The sequence below is a fragment of the Ochotona curzoniae genome, unplaced genomic scaffold (genome assembly GCF_017591425.1).
Source record: "Ochotona curzoniae isolate NIBS_2020 unplaced genomic scaffold, NIBS_Ocur_1.0 scaffold_3835, whole genome shotgun sequence".
NCBI lineage: Eukaryota > Metazoa > Chordata > Mammalia > Lagomorpha > Ochotonidae > Ochotona > Ochotona curzoniae.
The window spans coordinates 1,614,399-1,641,602 of NW_024467114.1; the positions used below are offsets into that span (position 1 = coordinate 1,614,399).

A 27,204-nucleotide genomic window follows, 5' to 3' on the forward strand; every position below is an offset into this window, starting at 1 on the left:
CAATGAGAACATTAATTCTTTTAGTTTCCTAACCAGTATGCCTTAAAGGAATTTATATGCTAAATGTCTTTGTTTCTTCATGAATTGCTGGCTGCAGTGGCCTTCCTGGAAAACCCCACTCCGGATTGCTAGGCCCTGCGCTGTCAGCCTCGCGCTGGGAGCAGGCGCAGAACGGGCCCCCTTAGCCTTGACTTCCAACTGCACAGTCTCCTTGCCGTCATCCTCTGGGTAAACGCACCTTGCATTACAAGTTTGAAATGATGTGGGCACCCTGTCCCACTGTGTGTCTCATGCTGGGTCCCGTTGCTGTGCTGCTCTGCAGTGTTGCAGGATGCACTGTGTAACCCCCACCCCCTTGCTAGACAAGGCTGTAAGCATGGGGCTGTTCTTGCATGTGAACATCATCATTTTTAACAACACCCCACTTGCAGAGGTTCTCTGGCTTTGTGACATCCCGAGGATAAACAGAAGCTGACATTACTGGGGACCCACATGGGGGACAGGGCTGAGAATTGGGCCGCAGCTCCGAGTGGACAGCACTGTGTCAACTCCTGGGGCACCAAAACCATCTAAGACCAGAACGCCCAGCTGGAGAGCAGATGCCCAGCTGGAGAGCAGACTTCCCTGATTCTGATAGCTTTCAGGTGAGTTTTCAGCAGAGAAGCCCAAATACCCCCAACACCAAGGGCCTGGCCCTGCCAGGTGCTCGGCTGAGTGGGCCTTGGATGCCAGGTGAGATGGGCCAGCTGTGCTTGCCAGCCTCACAGCTGAGGAGCCTGTGTGACAGTCCGTGTCCCCCTCCTCCCAGAAGACCAGCACCCACTGGAAGCAGTGCAGCCTGTCCGGCGAAGGCCCAGCTGCTGGAGCCCTCTGGTGTCTCACCTGGCCTGCCGGGAGGGTGCAGCCTGGTTCCAAGCGCAGCACACAGCCCAGGGGGTGCTTCCTCACCACACGCCACATGACTGACACATACTGGGAACACCCTTTATTCCCCACTGCGTCCTGCGCCACGCCTTCCCCAGGACTGCCCAAGGCCTGTGTAGTCTTCAGTAGCTTATGGCGTGTTTCTGCTTCCTGTTAAATGGGTTGTAGGGTTTCACAGTTGTAACCATCTGGGACAGTGGTCCCTGGTGACGGAAGAGGTCGACTTTCATTTCTTTCCGTAAGACACTAGGACAGAATGGAGAGAGACAGAAATGATACACCGAGAAAACCCGCATCTGTCACCAACACTAACGAGCCAGACAGAGACGGGAGGGGGAAGGCAACGAGTCAGGAAGACAACTGAGAGACGGGGAGAGGATCAGCAGACAAGGCATCTGGGACTGTGGCTCCCAGTAACAAGTGCAGAGTTAGTGGCCCGGTGCAGCGACTCAGCGGCTCAATGCACACCTTGCAAGCCCTAGGGTCCCATATAGGTGCTGGCTCATGTCCTGGTCACTCCACATCCCACTCAGCTCCCTGCTTATGGCCTAAGCCTTGGTACCTTGCACGCATGCAGGAGACCCGGAAGAAGCTCCTGGCTCCTGGCTTCAGACCAACTCAGCTCTGGCTGTTGGGCCTTTTAGGAAATGAACCAGCAGATGGGAGATCTTTTTCTCTGTCCTTTTCTCTGTAAATCTTATCTGCCCTTCCAATAAAATTAAACACATCTTTTACAACAAAGTGCAGAGTGAGTGGAAACTGTGGGCAGCCTGCATCTTCTGCACACGAGCACCCTGCAGACAGAGCGCATCCTTCTCCAGCAGTAACAGCAAGGACACTTCCCACCGAGACTAGAGATTTGCCTGCATGATAAGAGGAGCCTCTTACCACAGGCTGGATGGCGTGACTCTGTGGGTGCAGAGCCTGGCCGGGGGACAGGATGTTGGGGTGGGGGATGGAATGTGAGCCAACGAGGGACCAGAAGCCCTTGCATTTGCCCTGATGCAGGAGCTCTGGAGTTGGATCCCCACCGGCCGGGGCCTGTCAGCCTCGGGCTCTCCTCACCGGGCCGGGGCCTGTCAGCCATGGGCTCTCCTCACCAGGTGGGGCCTGTCAGCCATGGGCTCTCCCCACCGGGCTGGGCCTGTCAGCCATGGGCTCTCCCCACCGGGCTGGGCCTGTCAGCCTCGGGCTCTCCTCACCGGGCCGGGGCCTGTCAGCCATGGGCTCTCCCCACCGGGCTGGGCCTGTCAGCCATGGGCTCTCCCCACCGGGCTGGGCCTGTCAGCCATGGGCTCTCCCCACCGGGCTGGGCCTGTCAGCCATGGCCTCTCTCTTTGCTGGTCTTTGGGGCAGCAGCTCTAAGTGAGTGGTTTGCTTTTCTCTCGATGCCCAGCAGGCTTGCTGTTGGAAGCAGATTTGCAATGTTTCAAAAATACATTTGGACATTGCCTTGGCAATGAGTTTTTAGGGAACCCAAAGCTCAGTCCATAAAAGCAATAATGAATGTTTGAGATTTTATCAAACTAAAAAGCTTCTGGGCCAAGTACAGTAGCCTAGCAGCTAAAGTCCTCGCCTTGAATGTGCCAGGATCCCATATGGACGCCAGTTCTAATCCCGGCGGCCCTGCTTCCCATCCAGCTACCTGCTTGTGGCCTGGGAAAGCAATTGAGGACGGCCCAATGTCTTGGGACCCTGCACCCATGTGGGAGACCCGGAAGAAGCTCCTGGCTTCGGATTAGCTAAGCTCCAGCCATTGTGGTCAACTGGGGAGTGAATCATCAGATGGAAGACTTTCCTCTCTGTCTCTCCTCCTCTCTGTATATCTGACTTTGCAATAAAAAATAAATAAATAAAAAAATAAAAAGCTTTTGCAAACAATCAACAAAACAGAAGAGTAGGGAAAATTGCAACTATTCATATCTGGTAAGAGGTTAGTGTCCAAATTTTGTAAAATATTCATAGATCTAATGGCAAGAAAATATGCAACTCAATTAACAACAGGATTTTTCCAGAAAAGAGGAATAAGCAGCCAGCAGGCGCAAGTCAGGTGGACCCCATCACCAGGACAGCACAAGCAGCGCCCGCTGTGCCCTCCCCAGACGGCCTTCGTTCAAGAGGCAGGAGGTGAGCGCTGGCACGGCCTCACACAGTTAGCAATGTAGACGGTGCAGCCATCATGGACAACAGCATGGAACTTCCTGAAGAACCTGAGTCCAGAATGACTGGCCTTTCATCTGCCCTGGCCTGCTGCCCTGTGGAGACACCTGTTCTCTCGTGTCTGCCGCAGCATCGTTCACAGGGGCTGGAAACCACCCAGGTGTCCTTCCAGGGCACAGAAGAGCTGGGCATTGAGAGGCAGACACGTCTGACGTGGCTCTGAGGGAGCAGGTGCTGTGGTCACAGGCCCAAGGCAGCAGCCCTAACACAGCCGTGAGGACCGCAGCCGGCAGGCCTGCTCCGCTTCTGCCACAGGCCGTGAGGACCGCAGCCGGCAGGCCTGCTCCGCGGCCAGAGTTCTGCAGCGGCCTCAGCTACCAGCACCAACAGGTCTCCATGCGGTAAAAAGCCTTTTCTTTGCACTCTTGTCTTACTCTAGGACCCACTGTACTACACATGCTGTATAGATGGCATCAAGGCATAGGCCTTAGAATAATACTAACACTTACTTTAAAAGCACTATCGATGTCAATATTATTTAGGATAAAGAGAATCTTAAGCGTGACATGAATGGGAGACACAGGCTAGAAAGTTGGAGAGTTCCTCTCGTGTGCTCTTAGCACACAGCCTGGACTCCAGACGCACGGCGGTGCTGATGGAGCCCCATCGACTGGCACGCACTTTCCTCTCCTCTACACAGGGCCCTGCATCCACAGCGGCACAGGGTGAGGAGCTGCTGGCCACGGCATCCACACAATGTGTGGTGGCCTATTGCTGGGCCCTGTAGGCCCGGGACAGGTCAAGGCCTGCTCCTCCAAGAGTGGCTTACCAAATGAGCCACTTCCTTCCTTAGGGAAGTTTCGCTTAGTGTCTCAGCTCCTTGAAGTTTGTGTGTGCCTCAGTTTTTCCATCTGTAAAAGGGGAGAGAATCAGTCTGTTCTTCACAGGGCTTCTGGGACAGTTTCCTGAGTTAGTGGCCTTGATGCATAGGGCATGTGGCCCCTGGAAAGCACCTGGTCAGCAGGTGTGGCACCAGCACTTCTGCCAGGCATCGCCCTCAAGCACTGCCTGCTTCACAGACCTGGCACACAGATGTGTATGTGGCAGGTCCTGCAGCCACATGTGAAAACACAGTGAAAGGACATTCATGTTCAGACCCAGCTGCAGCAGAGGAGGGCAGCAGGTGCCACTGGGCAGTGGAAGCACAGCAGGGTGGCTGCCCTCCTCGTACCACTGCCTCGCAGAGGCATCAGAAGCCCTGAGAGCAGGGTACAGGCTGGGATCTGCTGCTGCAAGACCAGCTCCCAGCCAGCTGTCTGACCAGGTGGGATCTTCAGGCCCTCTAGAGGACAGACAGGCCCTCTAGAGAGCTGCCCCACCCTGAGCTAGCCCACAGCCTGCACCTGCCAGGCTGGGACTTCCCTCCACGCTGGCGAAGGCGGGAGGTGACATGATCTGCTGACGGCTTCCAACACAGAAGCCGTCTGCCCCTTTCCAGCGCCTGGAGCCTGTGCCCAGTGTGCAGCAGTGAGACTAGCAGCGTCTCCCTTTGGGCAGACTTCTGGCTTTTACAGAAACGTGTGCTTGGAAGAGCAGTCCTTGCTTACAAGGAGCATGCCGACCCACACTTGTGCAGAAGGGTGGGTGCGTCCCGCCGTGGCCTCAAGGACTGCTGCCTCTCCTGACACATCCTCTGGAGTCCCAGTGCCACCACCTTCCACACATACAATGGAGCTTGGTGTGAGTAACAGAGACATGTGCAAAGCCTAATGAAACCACCCTCGGTTGAGCAACGAATGTCTTGGTGCCACCTGACTCCATGTTTGACCTTTACTGCACTCAGGATCCCCTCTGCAGCACCCCTGGGCATCCCCGGCGCGATTCCTACTCACCAGTGCAGTTGGGAGTCTGGTGATGGGGTTGTTGGTGGAATATTAGAATTTGCTGGGTGGGTGGCTGTGAAATGCACCTTGCCAGTATATCCTGGGATATTTGCAGCTCTAGAGAGAGAGGAGTCAAAAAGAGGGAAGAAAAGAGGAAATTAAAATGAGGGTTCCCGGCTCCCTGAGGGCTGGACCATGGGCACAGGTACACGGCGTGCCGAGGTAGACTGCCCTTCTGGGCGCTGGACCACGAGTTGTCTGGACAGGGCAAGGCACAGGTGCAAGGCATGCTGAGGCAGACCGCCCTCCTGGGGGCTGGACTGTGGCCTGTCCGGATAGGGCAAGGCGCAGGTAGAGTGTGTGTCATGGCAGACCACTCTCCTGGGGGCTGAGACCTCAGTTCTAGGGCCTGTTTTCCCGTTTCAGATTCACACATTTTTTTTTTTTGCATGCCTGGGTTACTGCTGAGTTCTGTTTCATGATGAAGGAAGATACCAGTTCTTGGTAAGGCAGAAGTGTGCTCCCCACACACGTCTGGAATGAGGACTCCAACACTGATGGGCAAAGGAGGGGCTGCGGGAAGCTATGGAATGTGCAATGAGAAGTTCACTTTGGTGCAAAGAGTTTTAAATTGTTGTTTTTGTTCCCCATAAAATGAACTTTGTATGAACTTTATGAAGTCCTTCTGTTTGTACAATTTCAATAGTTTTTGCAGCAAATTAACTCATATTTTCATCCATGTTCCACAAACTTTTTGAAGACTCCTTGTCCATTCACATCTGTGTTCTTGGTTATCAAATGTCTTGCTTATCACTGAGAGCACGCGGGGTTCGCAGATGATTTCCTAGGGGTGCATACAAGGACAGATGGCTGGTTCTCTTCAGTTCCAGACTCCTCTGCTGTCCCATCCTTGTTCTACCGGTGACAGAGGGAGAGGGCGGGCAAGTATGGGAACACAGGGTAAGGCTGGGCAGTGCCCATGTGAGTCCCTCTAGGAAACACACACAGGTAGGCGGTGGCATGAGCAAACTCAGGAGTGTGGAGAGGTGTGTGGGTCCCTGAGGTAGTAAGTTGGCTTACCTAGGTTAGTCCCAAGAGGTAGGCAAGGCTGAATCCCAGGGCCAGCCTTCACATGACGCCAAGTCCTGTGTGCTGTTCACGATGTGGTACCCCAGAGCGGGGACAGAAGGGAAATACACAGGCATGAAGACACCATTCTGATCTGGGCTTTGCTGGGCCTCCTGAGCCTTGGAGCCTAAGCCATGACATCGACCAAAGCGGCCCGTGAGAGTGAAGAGAGCCAGTGGCCAAGCAGATTGTGATTCCTGGGTGCCACGGCCACATGGACACCACGTGAGGACTCAGATGTTCTCTTCCAAGGGGGCAGGTCTGTGACTCTGCTGGTGAGCTCATGTTTGCTTGCAGCCAATGGAATCAGGGATGCCCTGGCACACTCAGAATGAGTGGAAATTCCACCAAGCACAATATCACAATCAGGGGTACAAATTAGTCAATTTTGAGAAGCAAAGTATGCAAGGAAGCCAGCAGGCACGGGAGGCCCCCACACTGAGCTGCAGTTTCGGTTCTGAGCCTGAATCCCACCCACTCGGTTACAAGATGTTGCTCAGAGAAGAGAGCTTTCTGGCCAAACCTGGAAACATCTTACCATTAACTTCTTAGGCTGCTCTGAGGATTAGAGGAATTCAATGAGTGTGAATGCAGGCTGGTAAGCCCTTGACACTTAGCAGGCACTCAACTAATTCCAGTTCAAATACAAGACATCAAAGCAGGTTGGGGAACATTTTTTTTTTCTTCTGAAACATTTGGATATTTATAACATCATTCATGGGACATACAAAATTATCAGTTTAAAAATTAGCCTGCCACAGGGGCCGGCATTGGCATGTAGAGGATAAAGTTGTGCTCTCCAGTGCTGGCATCCCACATGGATACTTGGATACTCCACTCTCCATGCTGGCATCCCATATGGACACTGGATACTTCACTCTCCATGCTGGCATCCCATATGGACACTGGATACTCCACTCTCCATGCTGGCATCCCATATGGACACTGGGATACTCCACTCTCCATGCTGGCATCCCATATGGACACTGGGATACTCCACTCTCCATGCTGGCATCCCACATGGACACTGGGATACTCCACTCTCCATGCTGGCATCCCATATGGACACTGGGATACTCCACTCTTCATGCTGGCATCCCACATGGACACTGGGATACTACACTTCAGATCTAGCTTCCTGCAAAAACTGTTGAAGTGTTTGGACCCTGCTACTCAGGAAGGAAGCAGCCTGCCCAGCGTTGATAATGGGGCCATGTGGGGAGTAAATTAACAGAAGGAAGATCTTTTCTCTCCCTTTCTCTCACTGTCTGAAGTTCAAGTACAGAAATAGACCTTACACATTAGCCCATTATAGATTTACTGAATTTGGAATCTTGTCTCTGACTGCCTTGGCAGGGTCAGAATGAGAGGTTTTGTGGGCCTTCTATGGTCCACAGACTGGATGTCCCCCATTCCTGCCTTAAAGAATTACACACATGGGGGGCGGGTGCTGGCAGTGAGGAGGCAGAGTTCCTGCAGATGTCAGCTGTGAAGATGTGCAGTGTTCAAGGGCGCCGTGCAGTGCAATCTCCCAGGAGCTCCTGTGATGTGCCACATGGGATTAGTGTGGCCTGAAATGGATGCTTCCCAAGGCTGTCCACGATTCCAGTGTGCAAAGCGGCTGGAGTCTGTGTGTGAGGAAGGCCTGGTCAGGCTGGCTGCAGGCGCCCGGCTGAGTGAAGCAAAGCCGTCCCACGCCAGGTACTGCCCTTTGGGATGGTCTGTGTGTGAGCAAGGCCTGGTCAGGCTGGCTGCAGGCGCCCGGCTGAGTGAAGCAAAGCCGTCCCACGCCAGGTACTGCCCTTTGGGATGGTCTGTGTGTGAGCAAGGCCTGCTCAGGCTGGCTGCAGGCACCCTACGCCAGGTAGTGCCCTTGGGATGGCTTGGATTTCTCTTGAAGAAATACAGCTGTCAGGTAGAGGGAGTCATGTGCATGACTGCCCCACACAGCCATTGAAGCGTCCCTGTGTGTTACACAGGAAACCCCCTTTTTGGGCGTGGGAGGTTTTTTCCATGGGCCCTGGAACACCTGCGCAAGGAGCATGTCTCTGAAGCTGTGGTCAGAAGTCACCAAGGGACACAGCCACCTGCTGCCAGATGGAGGCTGACAGGAGCCATCATGCCTTCCTTGGGGGGTGATGTGACATCACATCCAACAGGAGCTGGCCGCGGGCATGGCACTGATGAGGAATCCAGTCACCTCATCAACTACCACACTTGAAAACAAACCAAAGTCCTCTCAAGGCTGCTTCGGACCGACTGCACTTCACCCTGTGAGTGGGGAAGCCACAGAGAATTTCTGCCATCGGAAGTGTGACATGGTAGCCCTCTTCCCAAATAAACTTGGATTCTATTTACTAAAGATAAGTGTAAACGTATTATTGTCTAACTTTGCAACTGCTTTTTCTAAGAAAGCATAATAAAATAGGATTTGAATAATTTCAAAAATAATAAAGCCAGAAAGTAATTCAGCTAGAATTATACAATTAAAAGTTAAATACAAAATAAGGAAAAACCAGGTTATCTGTTGAATACGAATAGAGGCATGCAGAGGAAAATTTTGCCAGGCATATGACTTCTCTCTGAAAACTACAGACCTAACACCCACCCACTGTCCTCTACCTGCCTCTGTGAGTCTGTACGTGAACTAACTATTTGCCTCTCATGATAACCCTGTAAGATACCCATTTCATCAACAAAGGACCTGGGGCATAGAAAGTCCAAGTACTGTGCCCAGAGCCAACCCAGCTGGCAGGTGCCAAAATAGGATCTCCATCTAGAAGGCCCGAGGAAGGGCTGTTGGCAGGGCTCTCCAAGCAGGACGGTTCTGTCAGCTCAGACGCGGGGCATTTATTCAGGGTGCAGGGGGAAGTGCAAGTTGAAGCCAATGTCCTGCAAGCTGTTCACCATCAAGTACAAGGTAGGCAGAAATCTAGCAGGCCCAGCCCCGATGGTTCGTGTTCTCAGGGTTTTGTTATAAGAGTGCATGTGGAGAGAGCTGAGCAATCAAAGTGGCAAGGAGCAGGGCTGCAGAGCGCCAGCCGGGTGTGGGGACAGAGCTGACCTCCAGGACACCCTGAGCAGTTGTGTGACCTGAGACCAACACCCAGGGTGTTGGCACCTCTCTTGTAGGTGTGCTGGTGCTGGCAGGTGGGTACAGAATCAGTGCAAGAGGAACAGCAGGTAAGGAGGGTGGAGGAGAGTGTGGGTTCAGCTCCAGATTCAGGAAGGGTTCACCCAGGGGACGGAGAAGGGCCAGGCCACACTGAGCTTCGAGGCAAGGTGCAGGCGGGGAATGCGAGACGGTGGGGCACAGTGAGCTATGATCTGTGTGACTTCCCTGGCCAGCAGAAAATGGAAATAACACAGAAACCATCTGTGATGGCTTAGTCACTAAGCTGTGCTTCTCTCAATGCTTTAAGAGGCTGTAGCCCCAAGATATTTTTCAAGGATTATAGTTTTATTGTTATCGCTATCACCGGCTATTACAGAGTTTTTCTTCCTGTGTTCTCAGCTCTTTCACTTGGGGGAGACAGTGATGTCATCTAAGACACGGCTTGCATGGGAGGTCCCTGGAAGTGGCTCGAGGCCCTGCACCTGCTCCTTCCCCAGACTTCAGCACTCCTGGAATGAGTGAGCTGTCATTTCCTCTGGTCTCAGCCTCCTCCTAGGCAAACTGGTGACAGATCTGTTCCCTTAGGGCTTGTCTCCTCACCCTCTTTTGAAAAACAAATGAGGGAGTAGATGTGAAAGTGGTCTGAAAGGCAGAAGTGTTGGCTCATGGAAGGAACTACTATTCATAGTCAGTCCTGAACCTGCCTTGTGGTGCAAGTCTTTCTTTTTTAAGCTGCAACACAGCCCAGTGCTGGGCAGGGAGGCCTTCCTTTTCCCAGCTTAGACTCTTGCTGGGGCTGCCTGGAAACCCGGGCTGGACAATTCCTCTTTCTTTGCAGACGCTTCCTCACAGCCAAGGCTGAGGTGAGAAGCAGCAAGCAACTGTAGCCTTGGGTATCTTGCCATCGCAAGAGAGTCCAACTGATTACACAGCCTGCTTCCCAGAGCCAGGCACAGGTGCCCAGAGGAGGGGGTGTGGGAGGAGACGCGGCCCCTGCTGGCCTGGCCCAGGTCTGTGCCCATCCCAGGCCCTGCCTCTCTTGAGAAGGCAAGGCTGGCTGCAGCTCAGTGAAACACAGGAGCCAGCTCTGGCACTCAACTCCCTCAAGAACACCCGTGTTACAGTTCTACCTTCTGCCCACACCCGCCCTGGCTGCACAGCACTGTTGCCCCCAACATTATATAAACCCAACACTCACGGGGGCTGAGCGCACTTGAAAAGATGATGAAAATGACATCACATTTGAGAAGAAAAATGTGTGTGTGTGTTGGTATGTGCTGTACTGGTATGTGTGTTGGTGTGTGTGTGTATGTGAGATGTGTGTGTTTGAGTGTATATGTTTTGACATGTGTGTATTGGGGTATATAGTGTGTGTATGTGTTAGTGTGTGTGTTGGGGTGTATGTATGTACGTTGGTGTGTGTGAGGGTATGTGTGTGTTGGTGTGTGTGGGTGTGTTGGTGTGTATGTACGTGTGTGTCTGTTGGTGTGTGTATTGGGGTGTGTGTGGGGGGATTCTTCACCCAGCCTTATGTTTTCTGCTTGACACTCCTTACACAACAGGGCGAACTGGAATTCCTGACTCCAAGACCCTGGGCGGTCCTGGGCCGGCCGAGACAGCTGGGAGCCACTGCAGAGCGCGCAGGCCTCCCCCGGCTTCGATCCCTCCTGCTGCACTAGCAGGCCTGGTGGACTCAGCCCCTCACCTAGCCTCAAGCTTTAACCAGGAGGAACTGGCGGGGAACCACACGGATATCCTGAGTTCCTTAAGTCTGTGTGCCTTTTAATAACTGGGCAAGCAGTCAAAGTGAGAAAAGATTTTATCTTCAATGAGAAAATTAATTTAGCAATCCTATTTTGCAAATATTTTCTGCAGGAATGCATAAATAAAACCTGAAATATTGTTTGTAAGGGCAAAACACTGTGGTTGTGACTTGGCAGATGTAAACCCCGTCTGGCCTTGTGGAATTCCACGGCCCTGCTGGTGACGTCAGTGCGGGGACAATGACCAGCGCACACTTCACCTTGCATGCACATGCAGCTATAACACACAGGACGGGGAGTCTGCACACAGAGCTGCTTGTCACTATTGGGACTGTAAGCAGACCCTTCACAGCGTCAAATACTGGAATGGTTTCTTTGACGAGCACAATTAGAGAGGAAATGAAGGTACTCCAGGAGCACCCAGCGCTGGCAGTGCAGGGAGCGCGCCTCACGGGCACACGCGGACAAGGAGCACGCCTCACGGGCACACGCATGCTGCAGTGTGCAGTGATTGTTGGGGAATGCCTGCATGACAGCAAGCAAGGTCTGTGTGTCCATCCCAGAATCTATTTGCAGAAGCTTCCTCAAGTAACCATCTTTAATTATGATTCATGTACAAAGGATCTGAGGACATTATTTGCCACAGCAAAAAAAAAAATTACATATGCAACCTTATTGAACTAGCCAATTACAGTACATCTGTCCCAATAAAGATGATAATGAACTCATGAATATATGTGCCCACAATTATGCCACGAGGTCTAAGTGGTAACACTGTCCCCCTACTATGGTCATAGCTAGGTGCATGACAGGTGGGAATCCAGCCAATGTTGGCCATGCAGATGTTTTTATTCCTAAGTTGGCTTTGCTGTTATTCATTTTTATGTGCTTTTTTTCCTGTAATGATCACATTCAGTTCTACCATCCAAATAACAAGCTAAATTCTTAATATAGTCACCACTCTTAACATAGTAACCACAATAAAGCCTGAACATATCAGATGACTTGGTGATGAGAAAACAGAATCAATTAATGAGGGCAAGTTGAAAACTTTTACCCTGCAAGGAAATGGGTGATTTCCAGGAAGGAATCATTTGACTGAAGAGTCAGTGGCCTGACCCTGAGGGACGTCCCATCAAAGGGAGAGGGGAACGGGACAGCGGTAAGCCATGACTACGTGCCACTGGTCACGAGGAAGACCCTCACCAAGGTCCCAGACACAGTTCTCTTGGAGAAACCTCACAGAGACACATGTAGCTGATGGCTCTCCAGTCCCTACTTGGCACCAAGTGGGCTCGTGTGCTCGCAGAGCCTGGACGGCACGTGGACAAGCTCACGTGGAAGGCAGTGCGCGAGCCCTTGCAGGGCTGGCTGAGCGGCTCGCATTAGCGAGTGAGACCAGAGAGCAACACAGCACAGTCACTGACAGACGCTGACGACGGCAGTCGCTGGGTCGGGGAAGGGGAAGCTGGGCCAGTGAGGTTGGGGGGAAAACGGGACTCCAAAAGATTTTAGTCCAATTCTACCCTGAGGCTCAGTTTGGCTGCACGTTATTTGTTGCCATTTTATACACATATATACACATGCCACACCCTCATGTATCCACACATATTTCATAACAGAAATGAAAAACATTTCTTTTTCTTAAAAGGTCAGAGTCTTGAAAATTTGCAAAAAGATCAAAAGCAACTTGGCAACCTTGGAGGCCCTCTAGTGTCCAACTCAAATTTCACACCATCTCTCATCATTTCACTTCAGAAACAAGTGAACAGAGAATGAGGAAGCTTTGACTTTTAGAAAGATTACTCTAGATGCCACATGGAGAAGGAGCTGGAATGAGTCCTGTTGCAGGAGTTAGCTGGGCACACTTGGATTAAGGTTTTGTCCACATGGATGGAGAGGAGAGACCTCCACAGGACTTGCAGATGGAATACGTCCTCAGTGGACACTCAGTGTTAAAACACCAGCTGTTAGGGAGCTCACACGACAGTACCCAGCTAGTGGCTGGATGTGGCTCTCCAAAGTCTACTCTTTTCTCTTAGACGCACCAATTGCATCTTTGGCCTCCCCATATTGTAAGAGGGACCATGTAACTGAGCTCTCCTTTTACCTATACATTGTGTTAAAAATAATGATTCAGTATATAATACTAAATTATAAAAACACGCACATTCCCCATTGGAGTAGCTGTACCAACAACAAGTCTTGGCTCCTGATTCCAGTTTCCTGCTGACACAGACCATGGGAGGCAGTGGAGAGACTGAAGGATCCTGCCTCCCACATGGAAGGCCTGGACTGCATTCTTAGCTCCCACTTGCTCAAACCAGTTGCAAACATCTGGGGAGTGAATGAGTAGATGGGAACTCTCTCTCCAATGAAGAAAACATTGATTGGGATTCATGTCATGTACTTTCACGAGGTCTTCTGCGTGATCTGTTAGTCAAGACAGAGCTGAATCAAGATGCAGCTGACATCTGGCAGTTTGGTTGCTTAAAGGAAACAACAGTGCTTTGACTTGATGCCTGCCTTGTGAATACAGGAAAGGTACATCCAGCCTATCATCATGGCAGAATCATGTACAGATAAAAAATGGCCAAAAGAAAAACTTCTGTACTAAACACACACAGACCTTTTTTGGGTCAGCATTCCATAAATAATAGAATTTAACAGCTGCTAGAGACATGTTACAGAATACAGGAGACCGCCTAGGTTAAATGCAGATGCCATGGCATCTTACACAAGGGATCTGAGAATCTGTGGGTGTTGGAATCAGGTGCGGTCTCCCCATGGATACTTTAGAATAGTTATGATTTAACCTGAGCTTCAGTATACTCGTTGCTAAGACTATGCACGGGAGAAAGAGAGAGAGAAGGAGGGAGAGGGAGAAAGAGAGAGAGGGAGAGAGGATGGAGAGGGAGGGAGAGGGAGGCAGAAAGAGAGAGGGGGAGAAGGAGGGAGAGGCAGAAAGAGAGGGAGAAAGCAAGAGGGAGGAAGAGGGATGGGGGGAGGGGGGTAGAGAGAGTGTGAGAGAGAGAATGAAAGGATGAGCTCTTGCACCTGCTGCTTCACTCCCCAAAAGCACAGTGACTGTGCTGAGGCACAGCCAAAGCCAGGAACTAGGGACTAAGTCCATGACTCTACCCAAGTGGTAGCAACCACCTGCTCCCATCCAAGATTTGTATTAACAGGAAGCTGGGATCAGAACCCAGAGCCACGATTTGAAGCCAGGTACTCCGAGACAAATTTTTAACTGGTACCTTCAACAATAGGCCAAATATCCATTCCTAAACATATATTTCATAGCTTATGGTACACAAACAATCCCCAAGTTAACCATGGATCCACTTACGACTTTTTTCACTTTGTGATGATGTGAAAGTCATATGCATCTAACAGAAACCTATGTTTGATTTGGCTCTTTCCTGTACAGTCTGCCCTGTCTGGTAATGTTGGCAGTGGGGTTCAGAAACACTCACAGCCGTGTGGGGGACAACCCACGCTCCAGCATGCTGTGTGCTGATTGAGGGCGCGCAGTGGGGCAGGCAGATTAAGTGCCTTTTCCCCTTATGATATATGCAATATCTGATAAGTTTCTTAGGAAATAATCCCATAGTAGGTTGAAGAGCAGCTGTATAAGTATTTTGCACACACACACACACACACACACACACAGCATGACATTACTGCTGTCCTGTCCTTCCTCAGCTTCAGGCCACCTGTACATGTCCCATGCCGCTGCTGCCCTCTTGGCTGTGCCAGCTAGCCCTCTTCCAGAGAGCCTGGGCTGTACCTGTTGTCTGCCCGGACCACTGTTCCGGAAAGCAATACCCCAGCACCGACACACTCATCTTGTTCTTGAAAACAGCCCAGCTGAGCAACTTACCATCGGGGTGGGAATGCTTACAGCCCTCACTGGTCTGCTCCCACCCCATCCCACCTGGCAGCATTTGGCCTCACAGTCACCTGAAGAGCAGCAGGTCACACAGAGAAAGTGACTTACTCAGGGTCCAGGTGAGTCAGTGCCCTACACCATCACCTCTTTAATGGCAAACACTGCTTTTTCCAGAAAACACCTTTCTTCTTAAGCCATGTTTAAGCAAAACACTTGTTTTAAAATCATGTCCATTACCATGCTTCATCCTCAGTGGAAAGCAGGCCCATTCCGAGCAGAACTCACCGGCCTGTGCTGGTGTAGTGAGGTTTAGAGTGCCGAGGCTTGGCGAGGGACGTGATGTCTCCCAAAGGGTTGTCCACGTCATCAGCATTTGTGGACTGCACGTGACCACTGTTGGGGGGAAGGGGAGACCCACAGTTCTTGACGAGGAATAGCTGGACAGTGTTCTAATAGGAAATTCTGTTTCCCAAAGTGGATCTAAAGCTCACAGCACAAAAACTGCAGGTGATTTTCTTCCTTCAGAGAACAGGTGCTATGCCCTGCGTCTTAAGCTGGAGGGAGAGGGAGAAGAGCAGCTGTTTTGCGCTGGGTTGTGGCTGCAGCCCAGTGATGCAGGTGGAGCCAGCCTGAGCCAGCCTGAGCCAGCCTGAGCCAGAGCTAACAATTCTCCCCATGCTGTGGTGCGAGCAGCATCAAGCCATGAGCCCGCTGGGCTGCTAGACGCTCCCAGGGCTGCACGGATGTCAGAGAGTGACCTGGCACTTCTGGAGCCACCAGGAGTGATCCTGGTCTCCTCTGGTGTGGAGCAGCAGAGGCTGCAGTAGTGAGTGGAGGCCCTGCTTGTCCTCCACATTCAAGTGTCTATCTATGCTGTTCCGGCTTATCTAGTCCACACAGAGGAGACTCCCGTGGTGGACAATGAACTTCTTCACCATTCATGTAAAGCCAGTTGTAAATGCAGAAAAGGCATACAGCATTTCTGGCCCTTCAGGGTTCATGCATATATGATACTTTCTGTATCAACCCTAGCAATTCAGCACTAAAGAGTCATGAGCAATAGAGCATGGGATGCTTTCTCTCACAAAATAGTAAAGTACCACTTCTCATTTTACACTCAAAACTTATAACAAACATTTGGTGAAACTTCTGACATCAAATAGGTACTATGCCAGGAAAGTACTAGGCCTATGTTAGGAACACATGACTGTCCCACAATGTGAATTATATACACGAATGAGGGGACAGCATGGTGGCCTAGCAAGCTGATGCTCTTCCTGCAGTGCCATCACCCCATACTGGCACTATTTCATGTCCTGGCTGCTCCACTTCTGATCCAGCTCCCTGCTTAGGGCCTGGGAAAGCAGTCAAGGACGGCCCCCGTCCTTTGGCCCTGCATCCATGTGAACACATGGGAGAAGCTCCTCACTCTTGGTTTCACATAGGCTTGGCTCCAACCATCGTGGCCAGGTGGGGAGATCACGTTCCTCTGACTCTCCTCTCTGTAAAACCTGCCTTTCAGATAAAAGTGCATCTTACAAATGAAGAGACACGAAGGAGATATAAGATAGCATAAGTCAGAGTAAGCACTGAGGTTTTGGCAACATTGAGAAATATTACTTACGTATATAGAGGGATGTATTTACTTCTAGAACTTGGACTCACACTTGGGAAGAAAGAAAATATGGGTAATTAGGCTATGGATCTTCAGTTAATAAACATCAAATTATTATATTATCTCTATAATTAAATAAAGTAATGCATAATTCTAGCATATCTGTAATTGAAGCAGCTGCAGAGATCCTGTAGGAAGTGGCCTCTAAAAGTTGGAGTAATTAGCATGCAGGTCTCACTTCGCAGAATGTGCTCTGGACCTGCACGAGCCGTAAGCCTTTGGGCTGGTCCTCTCACTGAGCAGCGTCCACGCCCTGCCCCATCCGTCGCACAGCCGCTGCATTCCCCTCCCCACTGCACACTGACCCGGCCGTGCTCACATGCTCACCCTGCTTGTCTGCAACCTTGAACGATGCACACAACTGCTGTAGACATTCACACAGAGGCTTGCGGGGGCTCAGGGGACGGCAATGGCAGAGAGCCGGGCCCCAGCTGAGCTCTGTCCTAGGGTCCTGGGCGTGGGAGGTCGCTGCTGACCCAGACTCCCAGCCTGTACCGGGCAGCTGAGGACAGCTGCTACCTGGAAACACTCACCATTCAGGTGAGCTCTTGACTCCTTCCTGCACACAGGGAAGTCACGCCAGTGCTAGGAGAGGTCTACAATTCAACAAAATCTTTGAGTAGGATTACAAACAATCTCAACTTGCTGTATGCATGAGGATTTCAAGGCTTTTTTGGATATTTCAGTTTCTTTTAAAAATTATTATCATTGAATTTATAAGCTGGATCTATATTGAGGTATTTTACACTTTTAGAGAAAACTACATTAATTAATCTTTATCAAAAATGTTAACCTAACAACCAATGACGGTGAAAACTCTATTGGTGAGAATCTTAGGAAAGAAAACTTACAAACTGACTGGTTTGAGGGGTGCCACGAACGATCTTGTTTGAAATCTGTCCCAGAGTCCACCAACCATCTAGAATCAACATCAGTGCAAACGTTAATATCCCGTGAACATGTTGCCACACACAAGTCCTCAGCTCGGACTTTGGTGCCTGTCACTGTTCCTTCACTCCAGCTGGGCCCAGGCTCAGCACCCGCTAAGCAGCCCAGCATCATGTGGTGGGCTGCACTTGGTCTTCAGACTCTCACTTTGTACTTGCTCTGTCACCGCTGGATCTGTCTCATTCCCCACCTTAGGCTGGGAGCCATGGGAATGGTCTGAGCTTAGTCTCGGCCCAGACCCGTTCTTGCGAGAAGCCCTCGGCCCACCTCTGCAGCCAGGCTGCTTCCCTGCCTGTCCCCTCTCCTCAGTGTTGGGCCTCCTTGTGTCTGGAAAGGACTTTGGATGCTAGCATAATCTAACTCCCAGGAATATCAAACGGAGACCAATTTTACACATGGATATACAAATATGTTGATGTAGCTTAAACATTGTTAAACATAATTAGAACCATTCAATTTTTCCTTTAATTAATTTTAAATTCTATATAAAAATTTCAGGCTTGAATTCAAAGTCATGTTTTCCTCCTCTGCTATTATTACTTCACCACAGAAGTTTAAAAGTTGACAAGATAACATGGACACACGACCCTGGCTCACGACTCCTAGGGAGCCCGTCTAGGAAGCTATCTCAATGCAGAGACTCAAACACTCCACTCTGACCGTAAACCCACGGGCTCAGGCAGGCTTGGCACAGGAGGATCGGGGTTGGTGAGTGCAAGGGCTTGGCAAGCACAGATGTCCAACACCACAGCTGAGACTGGAAAAATCATCAGGATTGAATCTGGTACAAGCAGTGAGCGCACAGGCGCACAGTCACAGGGACAGGATGCGGCAGAGAGCAGGGACCTAACGATCAGAGAGAAGCTCTGTGCTGGCCACTGGGCCACGGAACAGGGTAGCCGGGGTGCCAGCTGGTGTGTGTGCCGGCCACTGGGCCACGGAACGGGGTAGCCGGGGTGCCAGCTGGTGTGTGTGCCGGCCACTGGGCCACGGAACGGGGTAGCCGGGGTGCCAGCTGGTGTGTGCCGGCCACTGGGCCACGGAACGGGGTAGCCGGGGTGCCAGCTGGTGTGTGCCGGCCACTGGGCCACGGAACGGGGTAGCCGGGGTGCCAGCTGGTGTGTGTGCCGGCCACTGGGCCACGGAACGGGGTAGCTGGAGTGCCAGCTGGTGTGTGTGCCTGCCACTGGGCCATGGAACGGGGTAGCTTTGGAATACCGCCAGTTGAGACTGACCTGGGTTAGTGCTGGAGCGTTTCTGTATCTCCTGAGGGTGAAGCACTGTGAGATGGGGTCCGCAGCCTTTTCCACAGTTGTTTCTCTGGGGTCCAGTTTTGGTGGCAGCATCTTGTCCCAAGGAACAACTTCATAAGCTCTATGAAATCACAGAATAAAGATGTTTCATGGAAAGCATGTTTTCAGTCGGCCTGTGACTGACAGTATCAAAGTCCACAACAGAGAGAATTCTAAGATGATTCCACTGTGCCTTGCGGGAATGTTCAGTCTGGAGTTCATTACCTCCCAGGCACCCGTGGAAATCACAGAGTAGCACACCTGAATTCTCCTTTTTAGACAGCAAAATCAATCATGGTCTTGAACTAGCTGAATTTGAGTTCAACAAAAGAAGGACTACACCGAGTGGACCGCGCGCTCTGTGGCTTTCCTTCAGCTAACAGCTGCATGCACAAATGCTGCCCACAGCCTGCAGATGGCACCCTGATGCCAGGCTGGAGAGATGCTGAGCTGGAGCCCAGAGGGAGGGGCTCCGGAGAGACCCCAGGCTGGAGCTCAGAGGGAGGGGCCCCGGAGAGACCCCAGGCTTGGAGCCCAGAGGGAGGGACCCGAGAGACCCCAGGCTTGGAGCCCAGAGGGAGGGACCTGGAGAGACCCCGGGCTGGAGCCCAAAGGGAGGGTCTGGGCTGCTGACCCGCATAGGTGCAGGCTACTAACAGCTGCTGGGGTCTTTAGTGCCATGGTGGCTGCAGCTAATGTGCACACCTACACACACACCTGATGAGCTTCTGTTGACAGTCAGTGGAAAGAGCACTAATTGACAAAGAAGCTGTCACTAAGAAAGTTGTCTGCCTGCTTGACGTTACTCGACTCCTGTTATTTGCCTATGAAAATCAGAAGTGTGGCTGTGATTCAGTGTGAACACAGACAGGTCACACAAATTGTGAGCATGGCAGCAGGAACTCAGTCCTCCGACTGAATGCAGGGAAAAGTTACCTGCAGAGAGGAGAGAGAATTCTTATGTGCTCATTCACTTTCCAAATATCCACCACAACCAGGCTTGGGCCAAGCTGAAACCAGGTGCCAGAGTCCAGGCCGGCTCTCCCACTTGCCTGGCAAGAGCCTTAGTGCTTGAACCCTCACAGGAAGTGCGTCAGCAGGGAGTCGGAGGTAGAAGAGCTGGTCCAGGGCAACCTGAGTGCTGTGCAGGATAACTCACTGAATCTGTGATATATTTTATGAATATTTTGTGAAATTTTCCATAGTAGATATAAACATTTTTACCAAAGAAAATGTTTATGTTTTTAAAGAGATACTACCAGATTATGATTTAATAGTTTATTTTGTAAAAAATAAGTGACCATATTTGAATAAAATATCATGCCTTGAATAAAAGCATTCACTGTTTCTAAGATGATCACTGGAACATCAAGATCACAATACAATGGAAATGACCCCAAAGCTAGGACAGTATTACTCTGTGCCTTCGTGATCCTTCCTCTTCGGGTGAGGACTTCGAGGACCTGTCCTGCAGCACAGGTGCCACCTATGTGACTCGTGATGTCCACCCGAGAGCACACACGGACAGCACACACGACTGTTGTCACACACACAAGGAGCACACATGACTGTTGTCACACACTCCTGTAGGAGCCCTGAGGACACGGACAGCACACATGACTGTGTCATACACTCTAGGAACTTCTGACCCCACACCTGTCTGTGAATGAAGCTGCTGCCCTGAACCCACAGCACTGCTGATCCTGACCTGGTTTGCTCCTTCGTTGTCTCCTACACTTCTCATCTTCTAAGATGGACTTTGCTGATTTTCTGCTTGATCACTTTCTTAGGTTGGTTCTATTTATTTTCAAATTATGTTGCTGACTCCCCTTAGAATAATGACTCTTGCTTTATGCAATGATGTCTCTAACTCTGGGACAGATTCATGACTGGTAACAGTATACAGTCACATATTGCTTAACGTGGGTATGCTCGTGCAATGTGCAAACACCACAGAGTGCTTACACACACTCACCCGGCTATGACACCATGTGGGACAGGCCTACACTTCCTTACATAGTTGGTGGCTGCATTCGTGAACTGAGTCAACGGACTGCCCTCAACTCAGCTTTCTCCGTTACTATTCTGTATGTACTATCCTCTTCTTTCTGATCATTTCCTTTCTGCATTGGTCTTATTTTTCCATTACACGTATGCATTGTTCTTTTTTGTTGTTGTTAAGATGTTTTTACTTATTTATTTTGGAAAGGAAGAATTACAGAGGGAAGCTGAGGCAGGTTCAATTTCCAAATGGCCACAATGGCTACAGGTGGGTTCATCAGGAGCCAGGAGCCTTCTCTGGTCTCCCAGATGGCTGTGGGCAACCAAGCATCCAGGCATCCCTGTGTGCCCTTCCAGGTCATAAGCAGGGAGCTGAATCAGACGTGGAGCAGGCGAGATGAGAACCAGTGCCCATATGGGACACCAGCACAGGCTTAGCCTGCTGTGTCGCTGAGCCGGTCCCTGCACAGATGTTCATAATGTAAATATCTTTTAGGCATCCTTTAAATTACTCTGCCCAGACATTGTGGGCACGCAGGATTTTTATTTAGGACAAATGTATTACTTGGAACATCAGAATCACACCAAGAGAAATGCTTACTTTTGTGTCGAGGACTTGTAGAATGAGTCTTTTGCACTGTACTTCCTGTTAGGTTGAACAAGTGACTCAGCATCCTACAGGGCACAAGGAATGCATTAGAAGAGGTCAAGGGAAATGCAACTGCTACTGTTTACTATTTACCTTTTATTTTTGGTCTTCATTTTTGACTGCCCAGGCTTAATGCTTCCATGCTTTTCTATTTTAGAAATTTACAATCTGCTTATATTTCCATAATTTAAAATTCTAGAAAATGATCAAAATTAATAGGAAGTAATTTTTATAAGAAACTCAGATTTTAAACATGGGCAAATCCTTAGTTTTAGCACCACGTAACAAAAAGCAGAGATGTCAAATTCTAGCTGTCTCATCTAACAACACAAGCACCTCACTCTGAGACTTGCTCCTCCCAGCTCTCTTCTTTTCCAAATTACTTGTTTGTTTATCATTAAATACTAATTAATATCTTTTGTGGCTATTATTCGACTTTTCAAGATACTTTACCAGTCCTGTACCTACTTTTATTCCATCCCATTTTTCCCTCCTGTATTCTCTTGCTTGGATTTCCCTGAAGCTCAATGTTAGTAACTTGTTCAGAGATGTGGATCTTCACTTGGGCTAGTGTTTCATTCACCCTCATTTAAAATTTACTTTTAAAGCCATTTGAAAGAGAGGGAGGGAGGGAGGCAGAGAGAGATAGAGAGAGCGAGCGAGCACGAGCTTAATGCACCGTGTGCCATAATGTTGGACAAGTAAAAAGGAGGAGTTTAGGCAAGGGATAAAATCATAATGAGATACGTCTGAGCAGCAGCACGGCACACACAGCACGTGGCTGTGGCGGGGGGGACCAGTGCCGGCCCAGATACCTGCTAGGGATCCTAGCTCCCCACGCAGCACTGCTAGTTGGGGGAGGGTCCTGAGCTTGACCAGGCCCAGGTCTGAGAATTTCCTCCATCTACAGCACCCATTCTGGGGATGGATCTCGGACAGCTCGGGCATGCCCGGGACATGGCTCCACTCACTGCCATCATGTTGGTGGGCAGAGTCCAGGTAAGACTCAGCAGTGGCACAGCTTGGTGTCTGGGTCCTCTGGCCACAACCACGTGGCTGGGGGTACCTGTGCAAGCCCAGACTTCCTGCTAGGGATCCTAGCTCCCCATGCAGCACTGCTAGGCAGAGAGAGGGTCCTGGGCTTGTGGGCAGCCAGTGTACCAACTGGCTCCAGGCTCCACCTGCTAGCCGCCTGGTGGGGTCTTAGGGGTATGCAATTTACTGCCTAGGGACATCCATGGATAAAGCCACAGTACATGTAGGCGAGGAATGAATCCTGGGGGACATCCAATGCAGGGCCACTGTACCTGCAGGTAAGTGAGGGGACTGAGACCTGGTGGTTTGGAGGGGAGAGACCTGAAGAGATTTTTGGGTCAGACTGATGCATTAGCACACATTGAAGTCCAGGGTTGGGCTTGTTAGCATGGAACATGGCTGGCCACCATGTGCCGGCGTGCATGTAAGTTATGGCTAGGGGCTTGTCTGGCAGGGCTAGATCCCAGTACCTGACAGTGAATGTTGGATCAGCGGATGGGCCACATTAGACTGGGCCATGACACCAACCAGCACACAAGAGAACCTGGTCCAGGGGTGGATTCTGTGGGGGATATGTGGACCCTACCCTATGGAACTACAAGTACCACTGGTTAGCTTGAGAGTTGGGATGCTGATGGGCTGAATTAGGCATGACCATGGAACTCACCAATGCACTGGTACTGGGCTGGGAATAAGCAGACAGGTTCAGCTGCGGCACCCTCATGAGCACCCTAAAACAGGGTGTGGGGCAGGCCGGGCTGCACCAGCTCATACAAAGGCTGGAATGAATGATGCCGACTTTGTGCATCTGGGCACAGAAGCATGACAAAACACAAGACAACCTTAGTGAGGCATATCCAGAGGTCGCTGCCAGCTGACACTGTTGGTATCTGGGGGAGGGGCCTTGCCTGGTCTGCATGGCTGGGTCCGTAGCCTCTACACACTCACCTACCAAACAGCAGAACTGCTGAAAACTATGGCAAAATTCAATTTGACTGTAAACCAGACATTACAAACTATTTTCTGTTGGCATTGCATGTACTTTCCATTGCTTCAGCTCTAAAAGTCTTTGTGTCTCTGCATCCTGAGTGGTCTTCTTTCAGATGACATACTGCTGTGTGTTTCGCTTTGTTATTTATTGGTAGTTCTGCCTCCCAATTGGAAGTTCAGTATATTGACATTTACATAACCACGGATAATTCTCAGGATCTTGGGAAGACCCTATGCCTGTCACACAGTCCTGGAAGCACAGCTCCCGCAGCCAAAAGCTTTCCCGTGGGGTAGGGAGGTCCCGTGGTGCCCCTCAGCACCCAGAACCAGGCCCTGGCTACCACAATCCTTAGTGTAACTGACATCCAACTCTTCAGGGACTAATGGAAATCCACATTCATCTCACAGACACACATCCTAATCCACACACACTGCAGAGTAGCTCACAGTGTCACTTACAGACAAGGCTGTCATTAAGGAAACCAAAATCAATAAGGCTACACTTCTGGACTAACCTAGAACCTTTGACCTGCCCATTCGCTCCCCAGACAGCCACAGCAGCAGGCTACCAGGTGCTGCCGCTGGGCCTCCCACGTGCAGCCATTACTGCTGGGGTGCAGGCTTCCTCACAGTCCACTGAAAGGGGGTGCTGTGCACCAGCCACCCCAGCTTTTGATCCTCACCTTCACAGCACTGCCGAGAGTCCAAGTCAGACAGCCACGCACCTTTGGAGGATCAGAAAACTCATGCATGACCAATGTGTTCCAACAGTCTGGGCTTCAATTTCAGCCTTTCCATCCTCTGCTGGCCCACTAATTTATATTACACTCTCGATATTTTAAGGAAAAAAATATTAATCCAGTTGTTCTATTCATGTTACTTAGCTTCCACTCCTAGGAGTATACTATCAAGGCTTATTTCTGTCTTAGAAAGTCTAAACTTAGTTTAAATTTAAATAAATATGCTGGTAAGAACTGCTCATATGACAAGTATCTACTTCCTAGTATCAGAACATGGGACTTGGCATAAATTTGCAGTTTTCATTTTAAAAGGGCAGCCATGTCTTCAGCTTCCTCTGTTTTACTTGACAAGTGAGAATGTTGTCCTAACAAGACTCGCGTGCAGGAGCAGTGCTGCTTTGATAACAATCTGGAGACGGAAAAAGTCCAGTTGACAAGACAAACCTTTACTGCCCTTGCAATCACCTTTCTTTGAAAGTAACAACAAGGAAAGCCACAGAGGTGCCCCCTGGCCGCAGTGATGACAAGCACTTTAGCCGCCGTCCCCTGCTCTTTGTTCCAGAGTGCCAGCCATGACACACAGGAAGTGTCCCGCAGCCTTTTTCTGAAACGGAAGGCTGCATCACTGCATGCCGAGCACTGTGCCGAGCACGACAGTGCTGCAGATTACACACAGGAGACAGAGGACCAGAACCCGCTTCCTTTACGAGTATCATGTCCTCACTGATACCCAGTGTTTCTTTCCAGGATAATGAGAATATTCTGCAATTAATGTAGTCATGGCTGCAGAATTCTGTGAGTATGCTACAAACAGTGAATTGTACATTTCAAATAACTATGTTTATGCTTTGTAAAATTCATCTCAATAAACCTGCCTTAAAATCTTTCCAGGGCCTGACACAGTAGTCTAGCGACTTGAACACCCAGGATCCCATAGGGGCACTGGTTCTAATCCTGGTAGCCCCGCTTTCCATCCAGCTCCCTGCTTGTGGCCTGGAAAGCAGTCAAGGACAGCTCAAAGTCTTGGGATCCTGCACCCGTGTGGGAGACCTGGGAGAGGCTCCTGGCTCCTGGCTTCGTATCAGCACAGTTTTGGCTGCTGCCATTACTTGGGGGAGTGAATCATCAGATAAAACATTTTCCTCTCTGTTTTTCCTACTCTGTATATTTGACTTTGCAATAAAAATAAATCTTAAAAAATCTTTCCATATCTATGTATTCCTATTTATGTATCTGAATTTTAATATTAAGAGTTTAGGGATCATAAAATCCATGCAGAAAAATCATGTAAGAGCACAAGCCTTAACTTCAGAAAATATCTAGTTTTTAATTGTTAAAATTTACTGTCTATGTGATCTTATAGTGACTTTCTTAACATCATTTGGTATCACTTATTTTCAAGTAATATGGTAACGTCATGCTCGTAAGTAGAGCCTGAGATGGGAGTGCTGTTCAACAATATGCTGTGGGCACCCTCAGGGAAAAGGGCGTGAGGACAGGGAGAAGGAAGAGGCGCTAGGGCTGCAAGTTCCAGCTGGAGACCAGCTGCAGCACGCTTGCTGCTCCTTGGGCCAAGTCTGCAGCCAGTGCGGAGGACAGCAGTCCTCCAGGCTGGGGGCTTCTTTGGGCAGGAACACCTGTCAGTGAAGGGACCGGCATGGCAGTCACCAGCACCTGCAGCCCTCTTCCCTCCATGCAGGTGTAGCGACAAGTGCAAGACAGTGCCCTGGAGGAAGGGGCTGTGAGGTCTGCAGAGTGCCTGGCTCACGAGCAGCAGGTCACAAACAGCAACTATTTTCCAAGAAAACAGAACAGAACATACACTCAATACAATAACTTAATTATAACTTTGGCATGACACCGCCTGGTACGGAAATCTTACTGTGTTCTGTGCCTCTTCCTCAAATGCATATGAGTGGTTTATTGAGCAGCCTTCATGAATGGGTTGCAAAGGAGTAATTTTCACTGGACTTGTCCAACCTGAAAACAAAAAGTGTTCGTGCTCAGGGTTAAACACACAGCACTGAAACTGCTTCTTCCAGAAATATCTCTGGACAGGGATTTAATCTGTGTGCTGGTCATTTTTCCTTTATTACCTGGAAACTGTCCTGGATGTCTCAGCAGTGAGAAGAGGACGCTCTGGAAGTTACAGAAGTACAACTCTACTAGTGCAGAATTGCAGGCTATTATTGGTCTCTAGGAATCTGTTTACGCTCAGGTGGCCGTGCTGGAGGTGGTGATGGCACAAACATGGTCATGATGCAGATGGTTCATCCACTCACAGATGAGGAGGCCTAAATCACTCTCAAAAATAAGCTTTTGGGCCCGGCGCGGTGGCGCAAGTGGTTAAGGTCCTCGCCTTGCACGCCCGGGATCCCATATGGGCGCTGGTTCTATCCTGGCAGCCCTGCTTCCCTTCCAGCTCCCTGCCTGTGGCCTGGGAAAGCAGTCGAGGACTGCCCAAGGCTTTGGGACCCTGCACCCGCGTGGGAGACCCAGAAGAGGCTCCTGGCTTCGGATCGGCATAGCATCGGCCCGTTGCGCTCACTTGGGGAGTGAATCATCGGACGGAAGATCTTCCTCTCTGTCTCTCCTCTCTGTATATCCGCCTTTCCAATGAAAAAATAATAAAAATAAATCTTAAAAAAAAGCTTTTGTTTATAGAAAAGTATTTCTCTATGAATGGAGATATTTATCCATGATGGGTGTATAAGAAGAAGAAACGGGGTTCCTGGTTTTGAGGTACTGGGTACAGACACACTGGCAGCAACTGCAGGACTGGCTGAGCTGAGAGGGGAAGCCAGGATCGTCAGAGGGCTCTCTGATCTAACCGGACTGTCAGCAACTAGGGACATCTTCCTGAAGATGACACACGATCTCATCTTCAAAACTGAGTAGGGCTTGTATAAAAAAGAGGAAGCGAGGGAAGGCTGGTAATTCAAGGCAAGCAAACAGCATGTGTAATGGTAGGGCTTCTCTATGCGAACACACAGTGGAAACCAAAGCTGC

At 50.2% G+C, this 27,204-nt stretch overlaps 1 protein-coding gene across 2 annotated transcripts in view; it reads right to left on the bottom strand.

The window, feature by feature from the left end:
- Window positions 1-880: 880 nt before the first annotated feature.
- SPATA48 (spermatogenesis associated 48) overlaps window positions 881-27,204 on the bottom strand; it is a 32,800-nt gene continuing 6,476 nt past the window's right edge. The window contains exons 2-10 of one of the 2 annotated variants that reach the window (XM_040965016.1): window positions 26,078-26,175; window positions 23,870-23,872; window positions 21,383-21,456; window positions 18,724-18,862; window positions 17,392-17,459; window positions 16,490-16,531; window positions 15,151-15,258; window positions 4,977-5,084; window positions 881-1,170 (exon numbers count right to left, since the gene is read on the bottom strand). In XM_040965016.1, coding sequence (XP_040820950.1) covers window positions 1,047-1,170; window positions 4,977-5,084; window positions 15,151-15,258; window positions 16,490-16,531; window positions 17,392-17,459; window positions 18,724-18,862; window positions 21,383-21,456; window positions 23,870-23,872; window positions 26,078-26,175 — 764 coding nt within the window. In that variant the 3' untranslated portion in view covers window positions 881-1,046. The remainder of the gene's footprint in view (window positions 1,171-4,976; window positions 5,085-15,150; window positions 15,259-16,489; window positions 16,532-17,391; window positions 17,460-18,723; window positions 18,863-21,382; window positions 21,457-23,869; window positions 23,873-26,077; window positions 26,176-27,204) is intronic. The other variant, XM_040965015.1, reaches the window with a different exon arrangement.